Below are 19,788 nucleotides of genomic sequence, written 5' to 3' on the forward strand. Positions count from 1 at the left end.
AATAAGTGCCATGAAAATACATAGGTCTGCGGCTTTTCACGGGACCTATGTTTTTTTTGTGCAGAAAACGGGTGTTTTTTTGCGGGACCTTATTTGATGGGGTGATTTTAAAAAACAAAATGTGAAAAACACCCGTTGTGCCTCGGGTAATTGAATACCCCCCTATGACAAGACCACATATTGATGCATATTATTTTTTTTTTTTACCGTTTTCTATATAGCAGCAGCATATTCTGTTATGCTATACAATTGGGAACAAAAATAATAAAACAAGACTGGGTATTAACAGACAACGGAGAGGTAAGAGGGTTCAGCTTGTAGGCTTACTAGCCTCAGGGAAAGAGATATTTGATACATGATACATGAGGATAAATGCTGTTTGATACATGATGATCTCAATGATCCAATCACATAGCAGAGGTTCTGGTTTGGGGACCATCACCCTCTATTTCATTCCTACAAAAATTATACAAGTATTTCCAGACAAACCAAATGCGCCCCCACCCACATATTATATATAAAACCTCCCACTCTAACTACTACTAATCCCCTGAAGACACCTAACTGTCTTCTAAAGATGGTTGGTGACTCCTTGATCCTGGGAGTCACTGGCATTCATCACAGTCGGGCGTATTAACTGCAACAAGGGAACCACACACACACAATGGCTAATGGTGATCTAGCACTGAAACCAGCACATATACTACTAGTTTCTCCTGACTTCAACCTGGCACATGCAGTATTTTGTTTTCTATTCATAAAACTGGTACATATGCTGTCCTTACGGGTGGTATTCAGTATACTGGTTATTGGGATCTCAGCGCACAGTATACCGACGCCGGAATCCCGACAACCGGCATACCGACACCTTTTCTCCCTCTTGGGGGTCCACGACCCCCTGGAGGGAGAATAGATAGCGCGCGCCACCGTGCCCGCATCGAGACAAACGCAGTGAGCCCACAAGGGGCTATTTGCACTCGCCCCGCTGTCTGCAACCTGGCGGTCGGGATCCTGGCGCCGGTATGCTGTCCGCTGGGAACCTGGCCACCGGCAACTCGTACTACACCCGTCCTTACAGTGTTGGATGCATCTAGAGATATACCCAGCTATGCAGACTGCAGGAAAAAAACTGGAGCATATTTGTCGCAAAATGTATCCAACTTTATATTGGCACCTCAGGATTTCATGGTACTCTGCCTAGTTTTTAAAGAGAGATGATTTTTAGTTATGTGATGACAGTACACAGAGGAGATAATTTGGTAGTATAGCTTATGGAGGTTATGTGGGTAATTTTGGAATTTTATAAACTTGTCTGAAGAGGTTAGTTTTCAAGGTTTGGAGGCTAGAACGGGAGGCAGTCACGAGACCGCCTGTCGGGATCCCGCCGGTCACAATGCCGACACCGGAATCCCGAGTGAAATGCTGATGCCAGAATACTAACACCACAGGCTTTTCTCCCTCTATGGGTGTCCACAACACCCATAGTGGGAGAATATAACCTGTGGTGAGTGCAGTGAGCCACCGTGCCCGCTGTGTGGCGAGCGCAGCTTTTTAGCTCTCACCCCACTGCCAGCATACTGATGGCCTGGATACCAGCCGCTGGTAAAACATATGTATTCCCCTGCAACAGATGTTTTGTAGTGTGGGAGGGCATTCCACAGAGTGATTGTAACCTGAAAAGGGTCCTGTAACTGTGAGTGTGGGCAAGTTATGTTCATGGATAACAGACAAAGATTTTGCGCAGAGCAGGGGGAGTCAGGCACAAAATGTTGTGATACTGTATGAATAAATGGAAATAATAATTGTATAACCCCATCACACATTTGCGGTTGACAACTAATGTTTCAAAAAAACAAAATAACAGAATTCTGTTGCTGAAGCCAGACGGTCCACAGATGTTCAATTTGAGGAGCTTCAAGATGCGGTCAGGAAGGCAAAATCCAGTGTGCAAGAGTTCCTGGAACAGCGCGAACGATCGGCTCTTAACCAATCAATAGGGATTAAAACCCACCTGGAACAAAAATGCAATGAATTAAAGAAGATTAAAGCCAAGGTGGAGAGAATCGCAAAGCACAAGAGCGAATTCTGTTTCTTTCAGGTATGATATGCTGGGAGACATACTGTACTGTACACCTTTGCTAGATTAAATGTACTTGTATGTGCCTTTTTGTCACTGTGTTACAGTTTAGACAATTAACTATGCTGTTTTTATATGTTCATAGTTTGCACAAAAAGTCCAAAGGTTTTATGGTGTCATTGTTGGAACTGCAGCTTTTATTTTGCTGCAAACAATAGTACTGTATGTACTTAGTATTATCAGTTCCTTGATAGTGCTGCCATAGAGAGAAACACATGGGATCTGCACACTTTGATTCCATGTCAATAGACCGAGTCGGCCCTAACCAATATGATGCCCTAGGCAAGATTTTGGCTGGTGCCCCCTAGCACCACCGCTGGTTCCGCCTCTGACCTTGCACCTATTTCCCAGCACCATCACCCCTCACCCATAGCAGTCCTTATTTTGGTGTTTGTTCCCCCTATATTTTAAATAGGAACAGTTTGCACATTTGGCGCACAGCCCAAAAAGGGGTGTGTTTTTGCTGGCAAGGGGCATGGCCACACAATAGTAACCCCAATTCCAATTACGCCACACAGTACTGCAACTTCATTCACATTTGATCATGCGATAGTGTTCATAATTCATATTACATCCCACAGTAGTATCATTTTACCTTATAAACGTTACTACTCACTGTAGAGCCCCTTATTCACATTACATCACACCCTCTTTATTCACATTAGATGACACAGTAGTGCCCTTTCTATATGCAATGCCACATAGTAGAGCACCTTATACACATAATGCCACACATTAGTAATGCATTTATACACAATTACACACAGTAATGCCCCTTACACTTATGAGGCACATTATTAATGTCCTTATAAACATAATACGCCTTACACATTATGACAACCTTTATTAATGCCCTTTTACATAAAATGTCCCTTACACATAAGCCGCACATTATTAATGCCCTCATACACATATTGACACACATAGTGCCCCCTACAGATTTGCTGCACATTATTAGTGCCCCTATACACATAATGACACACCTACAGTAGTACCCTTTTACACCTATGCCGCACAATATTAATGCCCTTATACACATAATGACACGCATAGTGCCCCTTACACATATGTTGCACATTAATGCATTTTTACATGACGCACATAATGCTCCTTACACATATTCCGAACACTACTGCACAACCAACCCACTCACATGCACACAGCAATCACACTGCCACTAACACTGTGACCTCTGCCTCTGCTTGGATACAGATGTGTCCTCATAAATATTGCCTCAATGCTAACATCTGGCACCTTTTTTTAATGAAAATGCATCTTATTTGCATTGCTATGTGGCTAGGATGCACAAGCAGCTTCTACTGATTAAAATGATATGCAGCATGCCTATATACTGTGTGAGACTGTGGCTGTATCTGCATATGAAATGCTACACACAGAATATAGGCAAGCCGCATATCATTTTAATCAGCAGAAGCTGCTAATGCCCCTAGGCATATCAAATGCCCTAGGCAATTGCCTAGTTTGCCTATGCCTATGACTGGCTCTGTCAATAGACATAACTTAAAATGTTGTTTGTGTAACATTGACAAATGAAGGAATCATGTGTTTTAAAAGCATACAAAGCAGCAAAACCAAACAATATATGTTCTCATGATGCTATCTCATGTGTTTCCTATGGCAGACATCCACGACTGTGCTGCTAAAGCTAGATCATATTTGGGACATACACTGAAGGGAATATACACTAATGTACAATTTCATAAATACTAACTTACTGAAAATCAATTTTTTTCCCCTGATTTTAACAATTCACATGGTGATTATTAAAGGGACATTATTGTAGAAGTCACTTGTTTTCAAACTCACAAGAGAGAAATAAATCGCCAAAAATCTATTTGCTAATTTCTGACACTAATTTATCCCAAAACCCATGAGGAAAGTGAGGAAAAAGGAGATTTATGGTAGACTTACCATGGTTAAATCTTTCTGCGAGGTACACTGGGTTCCACAGGGAATACATTGGGGTGTAGAGATGGATCTTGATCCAGAGGCACCAACAGGTTAAAGCTTTAGACCATTCAGGACAACAGACAGATCCCATGGAGCCACAGGAGGGACAAAGGGAGGCTAAGTCCGCAGTACACCCTGAGTGAATGTATGAACGTCAGGAATAGACGCAATTTTCCTCTGAAACCACACCGACAAGGCAGATATGTGAACCTTGAGGGAGCCCAGACGAAGTCCTAAATCCAGGCCTTGTTGCAAAATAGCCAGAAGTCTGGAAGTACTAAACTTGTAAGCATCATAATTATTCCAGACCGTATAATAAATCCGTGCAGAATCCAGTTTGTGGGCCTTTAGCATAGTTTGGATAACTGCCTCTGAGAATCCTTTGGCCCTCAGGAGTGAAGCTTCAAGAGCCATGCCGTCAAAGCCAGCCTGGCCAGGTCTCGGTAGGCACAAGGGCCCTGAAGAGGAGGTCTGGGCATTGAGGAAGTAGAAGAGGACGCTCTATCGAAAGACCCTGCAGGTCTGAGAACCAATGCCGTCGGGGCCACGCTGGAGTGACTAGAAGTAGTTTTCCTCCTTCTTTCTTGAACTTCCGTAGTACCCTGGGCAGGAGTGACACTGGAAGGAACACGTAGGGCAGCCGAAAGTTCCATGGAATTGTCAGTGCGTCCACGAACACTGCTTGAGGATCCCTTGTCCTTGATCCGAAGACCGGAACTTTGTGATTGTGTCGAGATGCCATCAGGTCTACATCTGGTAGGCCCCACTTTTCCACTAGGAGTTGAAAGACTTCCGGATGAAGACTCCACTCTCCGGCGTGGACGTCCTGACGACTGAGGAAGTCTGCTTCCCAGTTGAGGACCCCCGGAATGAACACTGCCGATATTGCTGGCAGATGGTGTTTCCGCCCAATAAAGGATTTTTTATACTTCCATCATTGCCATGCGGCTTTGAGTGCTGCCTTGATGATTTATGTAAGCCACCGTGATGGCGTTGTCTGTTTGTACTTGAACAGGCCTGTTGTGTATCAGAGGCAGGGCAAGAGTCAAAGCATTGAATACTGCCCGTAATTCCAGAATGTTTAGCCACCAGCTCAGTGACAAACGAACCTCCAGAGTCAACGAGATCATTTGAGACCTGATCCGATGAGGCAGGACATCCTACTTGGAAAGGATTAAACTCTGTAGAGGGCAGGAATGAAACTAAGCATACTCTACCATGTCGAACGCCAACACCATGAGGCCTAGTACTTGCATCACTGAGTGTCTCAACACTCTTCAGGCGAGAGAGGAAGCATCGTATCCTGTCCTGAAGTTTCAGGACTTTCTCTGGAGACAGAAACAGTCTTTGGCTCTGTGTGTCCAGCAGTGCCCCCAGGTGCACCATGCTCTGAGCAGGGACCAGAGAGGACTTCTTCCAGTTGATGAGCCACCCGTGGGCTTGTAGGAAGTTTACCGTCGGTTGTAGATGACTGAGAAGGACATCTTGGGAGTTCACCAGGATCAACAAGTCATCCAGATACAGCAGGATCCTGATTCCCTGACGACGCAGATGAGCCATAACCTTGATGAAGATCCGAGGGGCCGTGGCCAGTCCAAACGACAGAGCCTAGAATTGATAATGAAGGTTGCCAATAGCAAACCGCAGATACTGCTGATGCGACATGGCAATAGATATATGCAGATAGGCATCTTGTATATCCAGGGATACCATACAATCTCCGGTTTCCATGGCCAGTAGAATAGAGCGCAGTATTTCCATACGGAACTTGGGCACTCACAAATTTGTTTAGTGATTTGAGGTTGAGGTTGAGTATAGGCCGGAAAGACCCATTCGGTTTCATGGTCGAGTAGTATCCTCCGCCTCTCTGGGACAGGGGGACCGGCACTCCCACTCCTGTATCCAGGAGGGAACGCACAACCAGGTGTAGAGCTTGCGCCTTCAATGGGTCTGAAGGGACAACCATCGGACGGAACTGGCGAGGGGGACGGCTCTTGAAAGAGACTGCTTACCCGTGAGAGACGACTTCTCGCACCCATGCGTTTGAATTTGTCTTTAACCAAATCTGGGTGAATTGCAGAAGTCTGCCTCCCATCCTGGGATCCTCCAGGGAAAGGCCCACCCCATCATGCAGCATGCTTGTTTGTTTGGAAGCAGGCTGACGGGCAGCCCACGATTGTTTTGCTTTGGGCTTAGTGGTTTTGGGAGCACAAGCTTGTCTCGGGTATGCCTGACCTTCTGCTTTCCCTTGAGGTCGAAAGGAACGAAAAGTGGTACACTCTGTCTTCTGTGTAGAAGGATTAGTATTTGGGAAAAACGTAGTCTTAGCAGCCCCTAAGTCAGTCACAATCTTATTCAGATCCTCCCCAAACAAGATGTCTCCCTTTTAAAAGGTCTTTTTGGAGTCCAGGTCCGCCTTCCATGACCTCAAACACAGAATTCGGCGAGCCAAGATGGACGTAGTCGGCGCCTTGGCCGCTATTACACCTGCCTCAGGTGACACTTCATAAATATAATGGGAGGCGGTGGCAATATGAGACAGATATTGTCCGGCAGTGTCAGATATATCCTGAGGCAGCTCTTCCTCTAGTGTCTGAACCCATGCTTCAATTCCTTTTGTGGCCAAGGAGGCTGCTATAGTGGGTCTATGTACAGCACCTGTAAGGGAGTAAATAAACTTCAGGTATCCTTCGATACGCTTATCTGTCGGCTCTTTCAGTGAGGTGACAGGCAGAGTAGATGACACTACAAGACGGGTGACATAGGAATCCACCGGTGGTGGATTTTCCCACTTATTACACAACTCAGTGGAGAGAGGATAACGAGCTAGCATCTTTTTAGACAGGGAGAATTTATTTCCTGGAGAAGACCAGGGTTCCTGATGTATGTCTACCAAATGGTCAGAATGTGGTAAGACTACTTTTAGTTACCTTCTGACATTTAAATTTATCGGGCTTCTTAGACGCAGTAGTGGGATCTAAATCAGCTTAATAGCCTCCACCAGGTCAGGGACATCAACTTGCGTTGTAGTTTCCTCATCAGAAGCGACTGTATCAGTGTCTGATGGATCAGTATACTCCCCCCTCCTCATCAGAAGTATCAGCTGAGATATTAGTGGATTGTGAAGAGGAGGCGGCCCGCTTACATGACCCCTTGACCGCAGAGGGACAAGGGGTAGGTTTTTGGCTAACCAAAGATTTGATTCAATTGTTGTATCTGGGTAGACAGAGTATTCGCCCAGGGCGGATTAACCATAGGGGCAATATGTGGCTGCAATGGCACAGGAGGTCCCATATGGGGCGTAAGGCGTGTCACAAGCGTATTAAGCATATTGGAGAACACCGCCCAAGGTGGCTCCTGATTGGGTACAGGAGCAGCGGGCTGACTGGAAGATGTATGGCACATATTACACAGACCATCATTTAAAGCTTCCCACTCAGGCAAATCCCTGGCGCATGCGCTGCATGATACAGGAGCGTCCACGGATTTCCCGCCCTTTGTGTTAGACGTTTTAGTGAATGTAACCACAGAGCGAATGAATACAATACAGCCAGACATAGTACACTACCTGCGAAAAAATCCCCTAGTATGTGACAGCGAATGCAGTACACAACACCAGCGTCTAAATCCGGTACTATGTGACTGCGTACACAGTACACAACACCAGCGAATAAATCCGGTATTAGGTGAATGAGTAAACAGTAGAAAACATTTAACGGTAAATACTGTGCAGTACTATATATGAGACCCTGACGCACCCAGTCCTAGGGTACAGAATATAGATACAGCTGGGATACACTGAAAGTGAAAATCACACAGCAGATACAGGCACACACAGTCAGTAACAATGCGGATAATTATTTTAGTCAGACAATAAAACTGTAGAATACAAAAAATGATTCTGCGCTGATGGTATGAAGCAGCTCAAATAATGAGGAACTAAATATCTAATATAATTGAGCGCTATTTTATAAAATAGCGCTCAATTATAGTAAAGACAATAAAACTGCACTGGACTAGAGAGAGAGATCTATATCTCTCTCTATATGTGTGTATGTGTATATGTATGTATATATATGTATATGTGTATATGTATGTATATATACCGCGCACACCTCTAAAACAATGCGCGGTCTGAGACTGGATGTATATATCAGAATACTTGTACAATATATTCTGTTAGAGGTACACTTGTTCTTAACTAACGCTGTCTTAAAATGACATGTAGAATACTTAAGTGTCTGTAGAATCACAGCGCTGATATATCAGGCGGATTTACAGAGGAGACCTTGCCCTGCAGTCCCGGAGACCAGTCGCAGCTACTGTTAGAAGATGGCGCCCAGCATCTCAGTCAGGGAGTGAGGGAGAGTGTGAGGCAGCTCCAGGAAAGGAACACCAGCAGTAGATGGTGCCCGGAGCTAGGGAAGGGGCTACAGGTCAAGCGCCTTATTCCCTATGCTGGTCCTCACCACCTGGTACTATAGAGCCTTACTAAAAATGGATAATGTATTATCCGACCTGTGCTCCCCTGCACTGGTGGATATAGTTGGGTCCCTGTACGGCCACAGTGTTCACGCCAGCGTCGTGGTCAGTCTCCTAAGACCGTAACCACAAGACAATTTAATGGCGGGTCCTGCCTGGGGGACCCTCTTACCTTCTCCCTTAGAAGCAGCCACGCGATCCAGGAGAGCGTCTGCGGTGGTGTGCCTAGGAACCGGAGCGTCTCCGCCGCAAGTACCCGGGAACAGAGCCAGCCGGAGTATGCGACGCTGCTGGGGAGGTGATGGAGCAGCAGCACAGTATGTCACACTGACATATGAAGTGCTGCAGCCCTTGAAGTCTTCTAAATGGCTTTTTCAGGGCTGCCTGAGCAGCCCCCCCTGTTAAGTTACCTGCCTATGCAGGCACCAACTCTAAAACTGAGCTCACAGTGCCTGGAGGCGGGGTTATATAGTGGAGGCCCCGCAATGCACCCTGGGACTGTCTAAAGCTTTGGCCTGTTGGTGCCTCTGGATCAAGATCCATCTCTACACCCCGGTGTATTCCCTGTGGAACACAGAGTACCCCGCTGCAGAATTTGTACATAGCTTTTCATATATATGTTACTGTAACATTCACTTCAATAGAGCCTCTACATATAGTGCACCTATAGTGCACTCCACTGGAAGACCCTTCAAAATTAATCGGCAGTTGAAATGAATGATAAAAACTCCAGTATAGAAAAAAAAAATTGGGCAGCTTTAAAATAAAATGAACCATGGACCGGTCCAGGCTAGCAAGTGCAGAGCTGGATCCTCTCAATTTTTTATACCCCAATAGTCTCAGGATAGGGATCAGACCATTGGAGGTTCCTAAGACCCGTATCTATTATTCTAAAATAGTAGAAAAAATAATACACATAAATAAGGGTTATTTGTTTAATTCTTAACTGCTATACTCGAATGGAAAATCATTAATAATACACAAAATTAGATGTTGAAATATATAATTTAAAAATACAAACCAGAAAAAACTGAAGTACTGCCACTTGAAGTACTGATTGCCAATCCATGTGTAAAGCACATTCCTTATAAACTTCACTACCCAGCTTTAACCATACTTATGCCAAGTACAGATTTCTAAGTTTGTCTATTTATTGTGGGTATAATGGTGATAAAATATATAATGTTTTTTTTTCACACACTTCAATATTTTATGCAGTATCACCATATATACTGTAGGTCTGTATGTACTGTACCTTAAATAATTAGGAATCCTGTGTAACCGTCCCATAGTGTTGAAAATACTACAAAAGGAGTTCTAAAAAGTATAATAAAAATTCTAAGTACCAGATTAGTTTGTAAAAAGTTTAAAAGAATTGTAATTTTTTTTTAAACACAACATTAAAATGTAAACTACAGTAATTATCAAAAATCTGTTCAAATCTGCTTATAAGATATAATTTAATGTGTTATTTGCATTTATGTAGATGGTTGAGTACAGGGGGAATTATTGACTTAGTTCTTATTTTTTTTTTTACCCTTATTTTGCTTCATTACAGAATTTTCACAAACCATTTATGAAAGCCACTGATTGTATATAATTTCCACAGGAATATTGTGATTTTAAAAAGGCGACTGGAGATGACACTCTCCCCAGTGTTTACATTGGCCTCATAGACAAGCTATCTGGCATCAGAAAGGTGGTGACAGACTCAACTACAAAAGTGATTCAACTGCTACAAACCTCATACACAGATAAACTTCAAGAATTTGCTAAGGAAGGTGAGTTTACAGACCTGTCATATGGATGTAATATTGGATACGTCTGTTTTCAAAGTGCTTTAAACCACAGTATCTCTATATTAAAGGGTAAAAAATCTGAATACTTCCAAAAGACCAGTCCATCAATCTCCACACAGTCTTTATGGCATCTAGTTTTAAGTATATTTTAAATTAATTTATTTACAAAGAGTACAACTATACTATGTATTTAGAAAATGGGCCACTGCATCTGTTTACTGTTAGCTGCACATTTGTTCATACACAGTCGATTGTTTGTCATCAACATATAAGATCATTCAGGTTTGGTAGAGTTAAGGCCAGAGCATCATTTTCACTGGTAATATTGTCCACACCATCACATTTGATAATTGCAACTTATGTTTTTTTTTCCATGCTACAACTGGGGTCGCCCTCATTTGTGTTTTATATAATCCCTGATTGTAAGGAAACATCTGTGCTGCCGTTATTTTAAATGCTACATTATCTCTCATAATTTTTTTAATACACTGGTTTACAATTACATATAGTATCTGTGTGCTATATATAGCTTTTGAAATATAGCACACAAGTAAGCTTATTCTAGACTAGCTCCTTCTTGGTACAACTATGTGATGGCACAAGTCTGTTAGTTTGGTGTTGCAGAAAAGCTTTGCAGTGTCACATGAATATTGAGGGTGATTCAAAAGTCGCAGGACACCCTTTTGTTTCCAAAACTGTGCAGAAAATGGTAAAACTGAATACTCTATTAAGGTATGGGTGGGGTGGGCTATCCTTTAGGGGGTCGTATAACATGGCAGACAACACCAGAATTTGTTGAAAAGTTTATTGCTGCAAACAGATTTGAAATAGCAGCTATGGTTCAAAAGTTACCACACTTTTTTTGTTGCAGGTAACTGAAGATGGCTTTGACAAAAGAGGAGAGAATTGAGGTTATTTTGATGTCTGGAGAACAAAGTGTCCGTGTCACAGCTGCAGATTTTAACAACCGGCACCCAGAAAGACCTCCACCTTTTTGGACGACCACTCCGTGACTTGGCAGCCGTAGTCCCAGTTTCTCGGAATTTGGAAATTAGGCACCTGACAGTGTTATGTGAAAATGGAGGTCTTTCTAGGTGCCGGTTGTTATAATCTGCAGCTCTGACACATCAAAATGATCTCAATTCTCTCCTCTTTTGTCAAAGCCATCTTCAGTTGCATGCAACAAAAAAAATGTTGTAACTTTTGAACCATAACTGCTATTTCAAACCTGTTTGTAGCAATACACTTTTCAGCAAATTCTGATGTTGTCTGACATGTTACATGACCCACTTTCCATTAGAAAAATCTGACTTAGATTCAAGATGGCCGATTTTAAGATGGCGCCCATGTTCGATACATACCCTAAAAGATAGCCCACCTCACCAATACCTTACTGGAGTATTCAGTTTTTCCATTTCCTGCAAAGTTTTTGAAACAAAAGGGTGTACTGCGACTTTTGAAACACCCTGTACTGTAGGAACTGTCAATTTCTTGCAGTTTCATACATATCCGTTTTAGCCACAGGTTTCTGAAGTCTTTTCAGCTGTCCAGTAAATTTAATTTAATTTTTGTTTTTCATTTATTATGTTCAGGAAGGGTAAGTGGTTACAGAATGAATGGATATAATACTGTATATTTACAGATGTGTCTTCATACATTTAGCCACGCAGCGGCGAGATGCCTGGTGCGAATGACCTGCGAGGTCCTGTGCAACTACACTAGCATTGGGTATCTTTTTTTTTTTTTTTTGCAGAAAAATGCGTCTTAGACACAACTGTATATAACTAGGACGCACCAGGAGACTGTGCTGATTAATTCAATATGCGGCACTTGTAAATTGTGTGTGACTGAGTCTGTCTACAGAACACAACTGAAATGGTATTGGGAAAAAAGCTGCAGCAGTTATATTGTAGCACTTCCTATACAGATTCAGAGACTCAGTCACAAACAGATTATGACTAAGACGCATGTTTGGCAAAAAAGATGCCCAAATTAGTAGAGTCTTACATGATCTGGCACACCGATAGGGGCTGTTTGGTGTGATTGCAGCAATGATGTACGAGGACACAGCTGTAGGTCACACAACATATATAAGATTATTTGGTGCAATTCATATATATCTACATACATACATACATACATACATACATACATACATACATACATACATACAACACGCGCACGCACACACACTTCATTTACATTTCATTCAGTTCACTTGGATTTATTTAAAGCTGATTTGGGATCTTACCCAATATACTGTTATATTGCCAATATCACATTGCATGTGCCCAACTTTTCAGTTGTGCTGAATGCCCCGAGTTCCCCCCTGAGCACTATTTTCTAATCAGTGAATTGTCATGCAGATAAGATTTGCAGAATATTCCAAAACTACATAATGCGATAAAACATTTTGCCATTTAGCCTGCCAGCACATGAGTTTGAGCTCACCAGAATTAAAGAACAGATTGTTGAACTAAGTAAATACTTTAGCTGGAGTTGCAGTGACTTTCATTGAGGTCAGAGCGCCACAAAAGGCATTTCTGATGCAGAAATGCCATGTAAAATGGAATTTCTGCACATAGCATTGGTGTCTTCAGCATATCAGTCATTTGTGCACTGCTAGAAAACAGAAAAGAAAGAGGACGTTTAAATAAGAAGTTATTAAAAAGGAATGACTGAAGTGCAACACTGTTTTGTAAATTTTATGGTGTAGCACACTTACATTTTCTCGAATTTTATTAAGATGAACACTAAAGATAAAAAACCCGGCAACCACTTTTTAAAAATTGGATACAGTGGGTATCGGGAGCGCGCATATCCGTGGTAATCCAAAACTGAGCGCTAGGTATGCGTGTTTTTATTATCTAGCTAAACCTTGCACCCAATTGTATTTCCCCCAATGTATATACTCTGTGCATTGGATTAATGCACATACTGTAAATAATACACTAATTAGATAAAAGAACAGTTGTTGTACTCCTGTTGATACTGCTCTCCCCAGCTATACAATGTCTGCTTCAGTTGGGTGTTGAGGCAATGCCTAAGCGGTGGGAGACCAACATTAACTCAATCTCTGATTCAAGTGTACCTGGATACAAGATTTATAATGACAACTTAGTCTTTCTAATATTAGAACTCATTATGGGACACATCTCCCGTTTTAATGCTGACTGCGCATGCAGCTGAAATGCAAAACAGCGTGTGCGCTTGAGTTGCATGATGTGTTGCAAGTGGGTGCTTGTGTGTTGCATCTAGTGCAAATTAAGACCAGCGTTAAGTAGGTATTACTGGACTGCAAATATCGGGAAGCACAATGCTTTTATTTCTGATGGGAGTGTCATGGAAGTGTGTATACAGCTCCGTGCGATTCTGTTTGTGCGTATGGGAAAGCGACACCTGTTTCTGATGGATCTCTTACACCTAACAGTGGGTCAGTGGGTGGGATAGGCTTGCACTTTCAGATGCTGAGATTTTCCACCTAGTTTGGCCGATAGCTTTAGCGTATGAAAGTGAGTACAATGCCACAGGACAGTTGGACTCAGGATTAGGCCCCATGTGCTTAATTTGCTGTCTAATATTACTGTAGCCACTGTGTTGGATCGGTTTCTGAAATACTTCCATTACAACGCAATGTTCAGGATAAAAGATAGAAATAGTACAATGCAGGTCACACAGTCCAGCAGTACGTACTCCCCAAAGTTTCGTCAGTCTGTAAACACAGGCCTCCGGTTCCACTGACATTTGCACATTCTGCGGCTGATTCTGATGTGAGTGCAAACCTAAAAAAGCAATTAACTGTGTATCTGGAACAAACCATCTTGCAATGCAAGGGATACAAATACATTTTCTTTTTTTGCATGGAGTATAGGTAGTGGCTGATTTTGCAGGTACAGTAGCTCACATATGATGGACTACTTTATTCTTACACTGCAATTTACTGTGGATTTCAGTTTTGACATATCCCTCTCTGCCAGAAGAGGATTTACCTCAAGGCAACCAAGGCAGCTGCTTAGGGTCCTGTGGGTCTCAGGGGGCCCTGTGAGTCCCAGGGGGGGCCGCCGATAAGGCTGTATGTAGGGAATTTCCGTCGGACCGCGACCTCTGGCAAAAATGTCAGAGCACTGGGCTGGCTGAATACTCCTGACAAGCTGTCAGTGATTAGTCAACTGTTGGATGCCGGATCCAGCACATGCCTGTGTCTCCAGTCCTGCAGTGTTGTAAGCCTCGATAACTCGTATACAATGCGGTCAGTAAGTGAGGGTGTAATAATGGGGTACGGGGACCTGCTACATTCAGTGACGGGAGCACAGATCTAAAATGCAGTAACTGAGTGGTGTAATAATGGAAATTAGAGCTTAGGCGACTTGGTACAATCAGTGAAGGGGGAAGAAATATACTGTAATAGAACATAAGGAGGAAAAACAACAAAGTAAGAGGCATAAATCGGGAATGAAAATATAGTGCTATTGATGGTTTGAGGGAGGGGGCGCCCAAAACCGGTATCTTGCTTAGGGCCCTGTGGTGTCCAAATCCACCTCTGCTCTCTGCACATTTTAAATCTCTAAGAAGCAACTAAGAATCAGCCCCTCTGCTTACTGATCCCATGATCTTTGGTCCAAGTTGAATCTCGGCGCTGCTTTACTTTTGTTTAAGGTACGTTCTCCCAGCCTCCAATCTGGATTCTGGCCCAACCAGGGAGTTGCTACTGTAATACCCCTTTCACATCACAAAAATAATTCGGTATCAACCCTTCATATTGCCGGGTCGACGCGGGTCAGTGTGCAATGTGAAAGGGCCCCATGACCTGGCAATTCCACCCGGCTAATAAGAAGGGTTATTCCCCGGTTGAATACTGGGTCAGTGGCAGCGTAAATGGATTCCTGGGTCGATGCGACCCGAGACCAGTTTACTACATAGAGAGAGGCGGCGCTCCTCTCCCAGCACCGCCTCCATCCACGCCCCTGCTGCCGGCTCCGCCCCCGCCACTATGGCAGACGACCCGGCATATTGCCAGGTCGGAAAGCCAGTGCAGAGGCTCCAATGCCAGATCCCACCCGGGAAGGACCCGTTTCCAATTTCTGGGTGGGACCCGGCATTGGAGATCTGAAAGGGGTACAAGCAGTAGCTCTTCAGAGTCACTTTTCCTACACAGCAGTGATACTGTTGTATGTCTTAAAATTTAATTTATGTATTTTTTAAAGATGGAAGTTATTTGACAAATTGGCTCCTACAAAAACTTAAAGGTCTGTTAAGGAAACCCAACCAAATAGATTTCAAGTAATAATAATACGTTTACAAATACTGTAGCTCTAAAAATAAGTAACTGATGATGATGATGATATTATTATTATTATTATTATTGTTGTTAATTATGTAAACTAAAAATAAAACAAAAAGTAGTAACAATAAATACAAATAGACTGAAAAAAATTCTAAGTAAAATAAAAACTATAATAATAATAAACAAAATAGACTTTTGATATGTGCACTAAATTAGCAACGCTCATTGGTAACAAACATTTTCCTCCATAAAGGTATGATAATTTTGTAGTGCGTTTGGTTTTTATGTCCATGGAATAATGAACACCCTGTGAAATACTGTAATGATGTCCTATGTCCATTTTGTGCCTTTATATAAAAGTACTTGTATTGTTATTTGATCACAGAACGACTTAGGGAATACTAATATCCTGATATTTTATGTTACTCCATAAATACAGTATAACACCAGTGTTTATACCATTTTACAGAGAATGTGGGAATAAAGACCATGGTGTCTGCAATAGTTCCAGCCAACCAGAAGATATCTGCTCCAGAGCCTTCAACTCGAGATGACTTCCTGAAATGTGAGTATTATATTCCAGTCTAGACGCACATACATACAGCAGAAGCATATGTAAGACATGGTCCAATGGGCTATAAAGGAAGTATGTGCCAGCTCTTTTAGGCTTGGTGAAGGTTTGCCTGTTGCCCACCACTGGGCACAGCAGATTGATGTGAGGGACTCATGACTGAAAATTTGGGTAAAAAATAGACCACACAAACCATCCCTATTTCAGTGAGACAACACATCAGGGGTCATTCCGAGGTGTTCGCTCGTTGCCAATTTTCGCTATACTGCGATTAGTTGCTTACAGCGCATGCGCAAGGTTCGCAGAGCGCATGCACTTAGTTATTTTACACAAAAGTTAGGTATTTTACTCACGGCATAACAAAGCTTTTTCATCGCTGTAGTGATCGTAGTGTGATTGACAGGAAGTGGGTGTTTCTGGGCAGAAACTGGGCGTTTTATGGGAGTGTGCGGAAAAACGCAGGCGTTCGAGTTCCAAAACGCGGGATTGTCTGGAGAAATGGGGGAGTGGCTGGGCGAACGCTGGGTGTGTTTGTGACGTCAAACCAGGAACGAAAAGGACTGAGCTGGTCGCAATGGCTGAGTAAGTCTGGAGCTACTCAGAAACTGCGGGGTAATCGTTACGAGAAAATTAGCGAAGCTTTCGTTCGCAATTCTGCTATGCTAAGATACACTCCCAGTAGGCGGCGGCTTAGCGTGTGCAATGCTGCTAAAAGCAGCTAGCGAGCGAACAACTCGGAATCACCCCCATCTTTCCTAACAAGTCCTCCCCACTCAAAGACTTGGACCTATATTTACGAAGCAGCAGCTTTGTAAGCCACCACTTCTCAACACGTTGGAGCTGAAAATTTAAAACTCAGCTCCAACCCGCCGGGAAGTGGAAGCTTTATAAAAGCTACCGCTTTGTAAATATAGCCCTTGGGGGGAGATGAGTGGAATAGTTGCCCACAGCAAACCAGTGAACATTTAACTATCATATCAAAGACTGCTAAAAAAATTTCTAAATCTACAATTAGTGATGTGCACCGGAAATTTTTCGGGTTTTGGATTCGGTTCCGCGGCCGTGTTTTGGATTCGGACGCGTTTTGGCAAAACCTCCCTGAAAATCTTTTGTCGGATTCGGGTGTGTTTTGGATTCGGGTGTTTTTACAAAAACCCCTCAAAAACAGCTTCAATCATAGAATTTGGGGGTCATTTTGATCCCATAGTATTATTAACCTCAATAACCATAATTTCCACTCATTTCCAGTCTATTCTGAACACCTCACACCTCACAATATTATTTTTAGTCAAAAATTTGCACCGAGGTTGCTGGATGACTAAGCTAAGCGACCCAAGTGGCCGACACAAACACCAGGTCCATTTAGGAGTGGCACTGCAGTGTCAGTCAGGATGGCAGATTTAAAAAATAGTCCCCAAACAGCACATGATGCAAAGAAAAAAAGAGGTGCACCAAGGTCGCTGGATGGCTAAGCTAAGCGACCCAAGTGGCCGACACAAACACCTGGCCCATCTAGGAGTGGCACTGCAGTTTTCTAGCGAGAGGATGAGTGCTTCCATCCTCATGTGAATCTGAACCACTAGCCATGAACATAGGTCAGGGCCTCAGCCGTTCCTTGCCACTCCGTGTCGTAAATGGCGCATTGGCAAGTTTACGTTTCTCATCAGATGCTTTTAATTTAGATTTTTGGGTAATTTTACTGAACTTTTGTAGTATACTTGACGATACAGAGGTAGAGCAGTGGACTACTCTACCGTACTGCTATATATATACTGGTGGTTAGCAAAATTCTGCACTGTCCTCCTACTATATACTGCGCACAACTAAAATGCAGCACAGGTATGGATGCATAGTATACTTGACGACACAGAGGTAGAGCAGTGGACTACTGTACCGTACTGCTATATATATATACTGGTGGTTAGCAAAATTCTGCACTGTCCTCCTACTATATACTGCGCACAACTATAAAATGCAGCACAGGTATGGATGCATAGTATACTTGACGACACAGAGGTAGAGCAGTGGACTACTGTACCGTACAGGTTGAGTATCCCATTTCCAAATATTCCGAAATACGGAATATTCCGAAATACGGACTTTTTTGAGTGAGATAGTGAAATCTTTTTTTTTTTTGATGACTCAATGTACACAAACTTTGTTTAATACACAGTTATTAAAAATATTGTATTAAATGACCTACAAGCTGTGTTTATAAGGTGTATATGAAACATAAATGAATTGTGTGAATGTACACACACTTTGTTTAATGTACAAAGTTATAAAAAATATTGGCTAAAATGACCTTCAGGCTGTGTGTATAAGGTGTATATGAAACATAAATGCATTCTGTGCTTAGACTTGGGTCCCATCGCCATGATATCTCATTATGGTATGCAATTATTCCAAAATACGGAAAAATCCGATATCCAAAATACCTCTGGTCCCAAGCATTTTGGATAAGGGAGACTCAATATATATATATATATATATATATATATATATATATATATATAATATATATATATATATATATATATATATATATATATATATATATAAATTTCTCTGACGTCCTAGTGGATGCTGGGAACTCCGTAAGGACCATGGGGAATAGCGGCTCCGCAGGAGACTGGGCACAAAAGTAAAGCTTTAGGACTACCTGGTGTGCACTGGCTCCTCCCCCTATGACCCTCCTCCAAGCCTCAGTTAGATTTTTGTGCCCGGCCGAGAAGGGTGCACACTAGGGGCTCTCCTGAGCTTCTTAGTGAAAGTTTAGTTTTAGGTTTTTTATTTTCAGTGAGACCTGCTGACAACAGGCTCACTGCATCGAGGGACTAAGGGGAGAAGAAGCGAACTCACCTGCGTGCAGAGTGGATTGGGCTTCTTAGGCTACTGGACACCATTAGCTCCAGAGGGACCGAACACAGGCCCAGCCTCGGAGCTCGGTCCCAGAGCCGCGCCGCCGGCCCCCTTACAGAGCCAGAAGCAAGAAGAGGTCCGGAAAAATCGGCGACAGAAGACATCCTGTCTTCACCAAGGTAGCGCACAGCACTGCAGCTGTGCGCCATTGCTCCTCAGCACACTTCACACTTCGGTCACTGAGGGTGCAGGGCGCTAGGGGGGGGCGCCCTGAGCAGCAATAAAAACACCTTGGCTGGCGAAAATACATCACATATAGCCCCCAGGGCTATATGGATGAATTTTAACCCCTGCCAGATTCCACAGAAAAACGGGAGAAAAGGCCGCTGAGAAGGGGGCGGAGCCTATCTCCTCAGCACACTGGCGCCATTTTCTCTCACAGCTCCGTTGGAGGGAAGCTCCCTGGCTCTCCCCTGCAGTTACTACACTACAGAAAGGGGTTAAAAAAGAGAGGGGGGCACTAATTAGGCGCAGTATAACAATACAGCAGCTATAAGGGGAAAAACACTTTTCTCTAACGTCCTAGTGGATGCTGGGAACTCCGTAAGGACCATGGGGAATAGCGGGCTCCGAAGGAGGCTGGGCACTCTAGAAAGATCTTAGACTACCTGGTGTGCACTGG

General features: G+C 43.1%; 1 protein-coding gene and 1 long non-coding RNA gene across 3 annotated transcripts in view; one reads left to right on the top strand and one right to left on the bottom strand.

The window, feature by feature from the left end:
• The window catches only part of TRIM16 (tripartite motif containing 16), a 59,817-nt gene that overhangs the window by 14,503 nt on the left and 25,526 nt on the right, over positions 1–19,788 (top strand). For both annotated transcript variants that reach the window (XM_063961016.1, XM_063961017.1), the window contains exons 3-5: positions 1,865–2,098; positions 10,200–10,371; positions 16,143–16,238. In XM_063961016.1, the coding sequence (XP_063817086.1) occupies positions 1,865–2,098; positions 10,200–10,371; positions 16,143–16,238 (502 nt within the window). The remainder of the gene's footprint in view (positions 1–1,864; positions 2,099–10,199; positions 10,372–16,142; positions 16,239–19,788) is intronic.
• The window catches only part of LOC135056164 (uncharacterized), a 169,600-nt gene continuing 151,735 nt past the window's right edge, over positions 1,924–19,788 (bottom strand). Inside the window, exons 2-3 of the long non-coding RNA XR_010243904.1 lie at positions 12,841–13,011; positions 1,924–2,011 (exon numbers count right to left, since the gene is read on the bottom strand). This is a non-coding gene — a long non-coding RNA (uncharacterized LOC135056164). The remainder of the gene's footprint in view (positions 2,012–12,840; positions 13,012–19,788) is intronic.

The sequence above is a fragment of the Pseudophryne corroboree genome, chromosome 3, assembly GCF_028390025.1.
Source record: "Pseudophryne corroboree isolate aPseCor3 chromosome 3, aPseCor3.hap2, whole genome shotgun sequence".
Taxonomy (NCBI): domain Eukaryota; kingdom Metazoa; phylum Chordata; class Amphibia; order Anura; family Myobatrachidae; genus Pseudophryne; species Pseudophryne corroboree.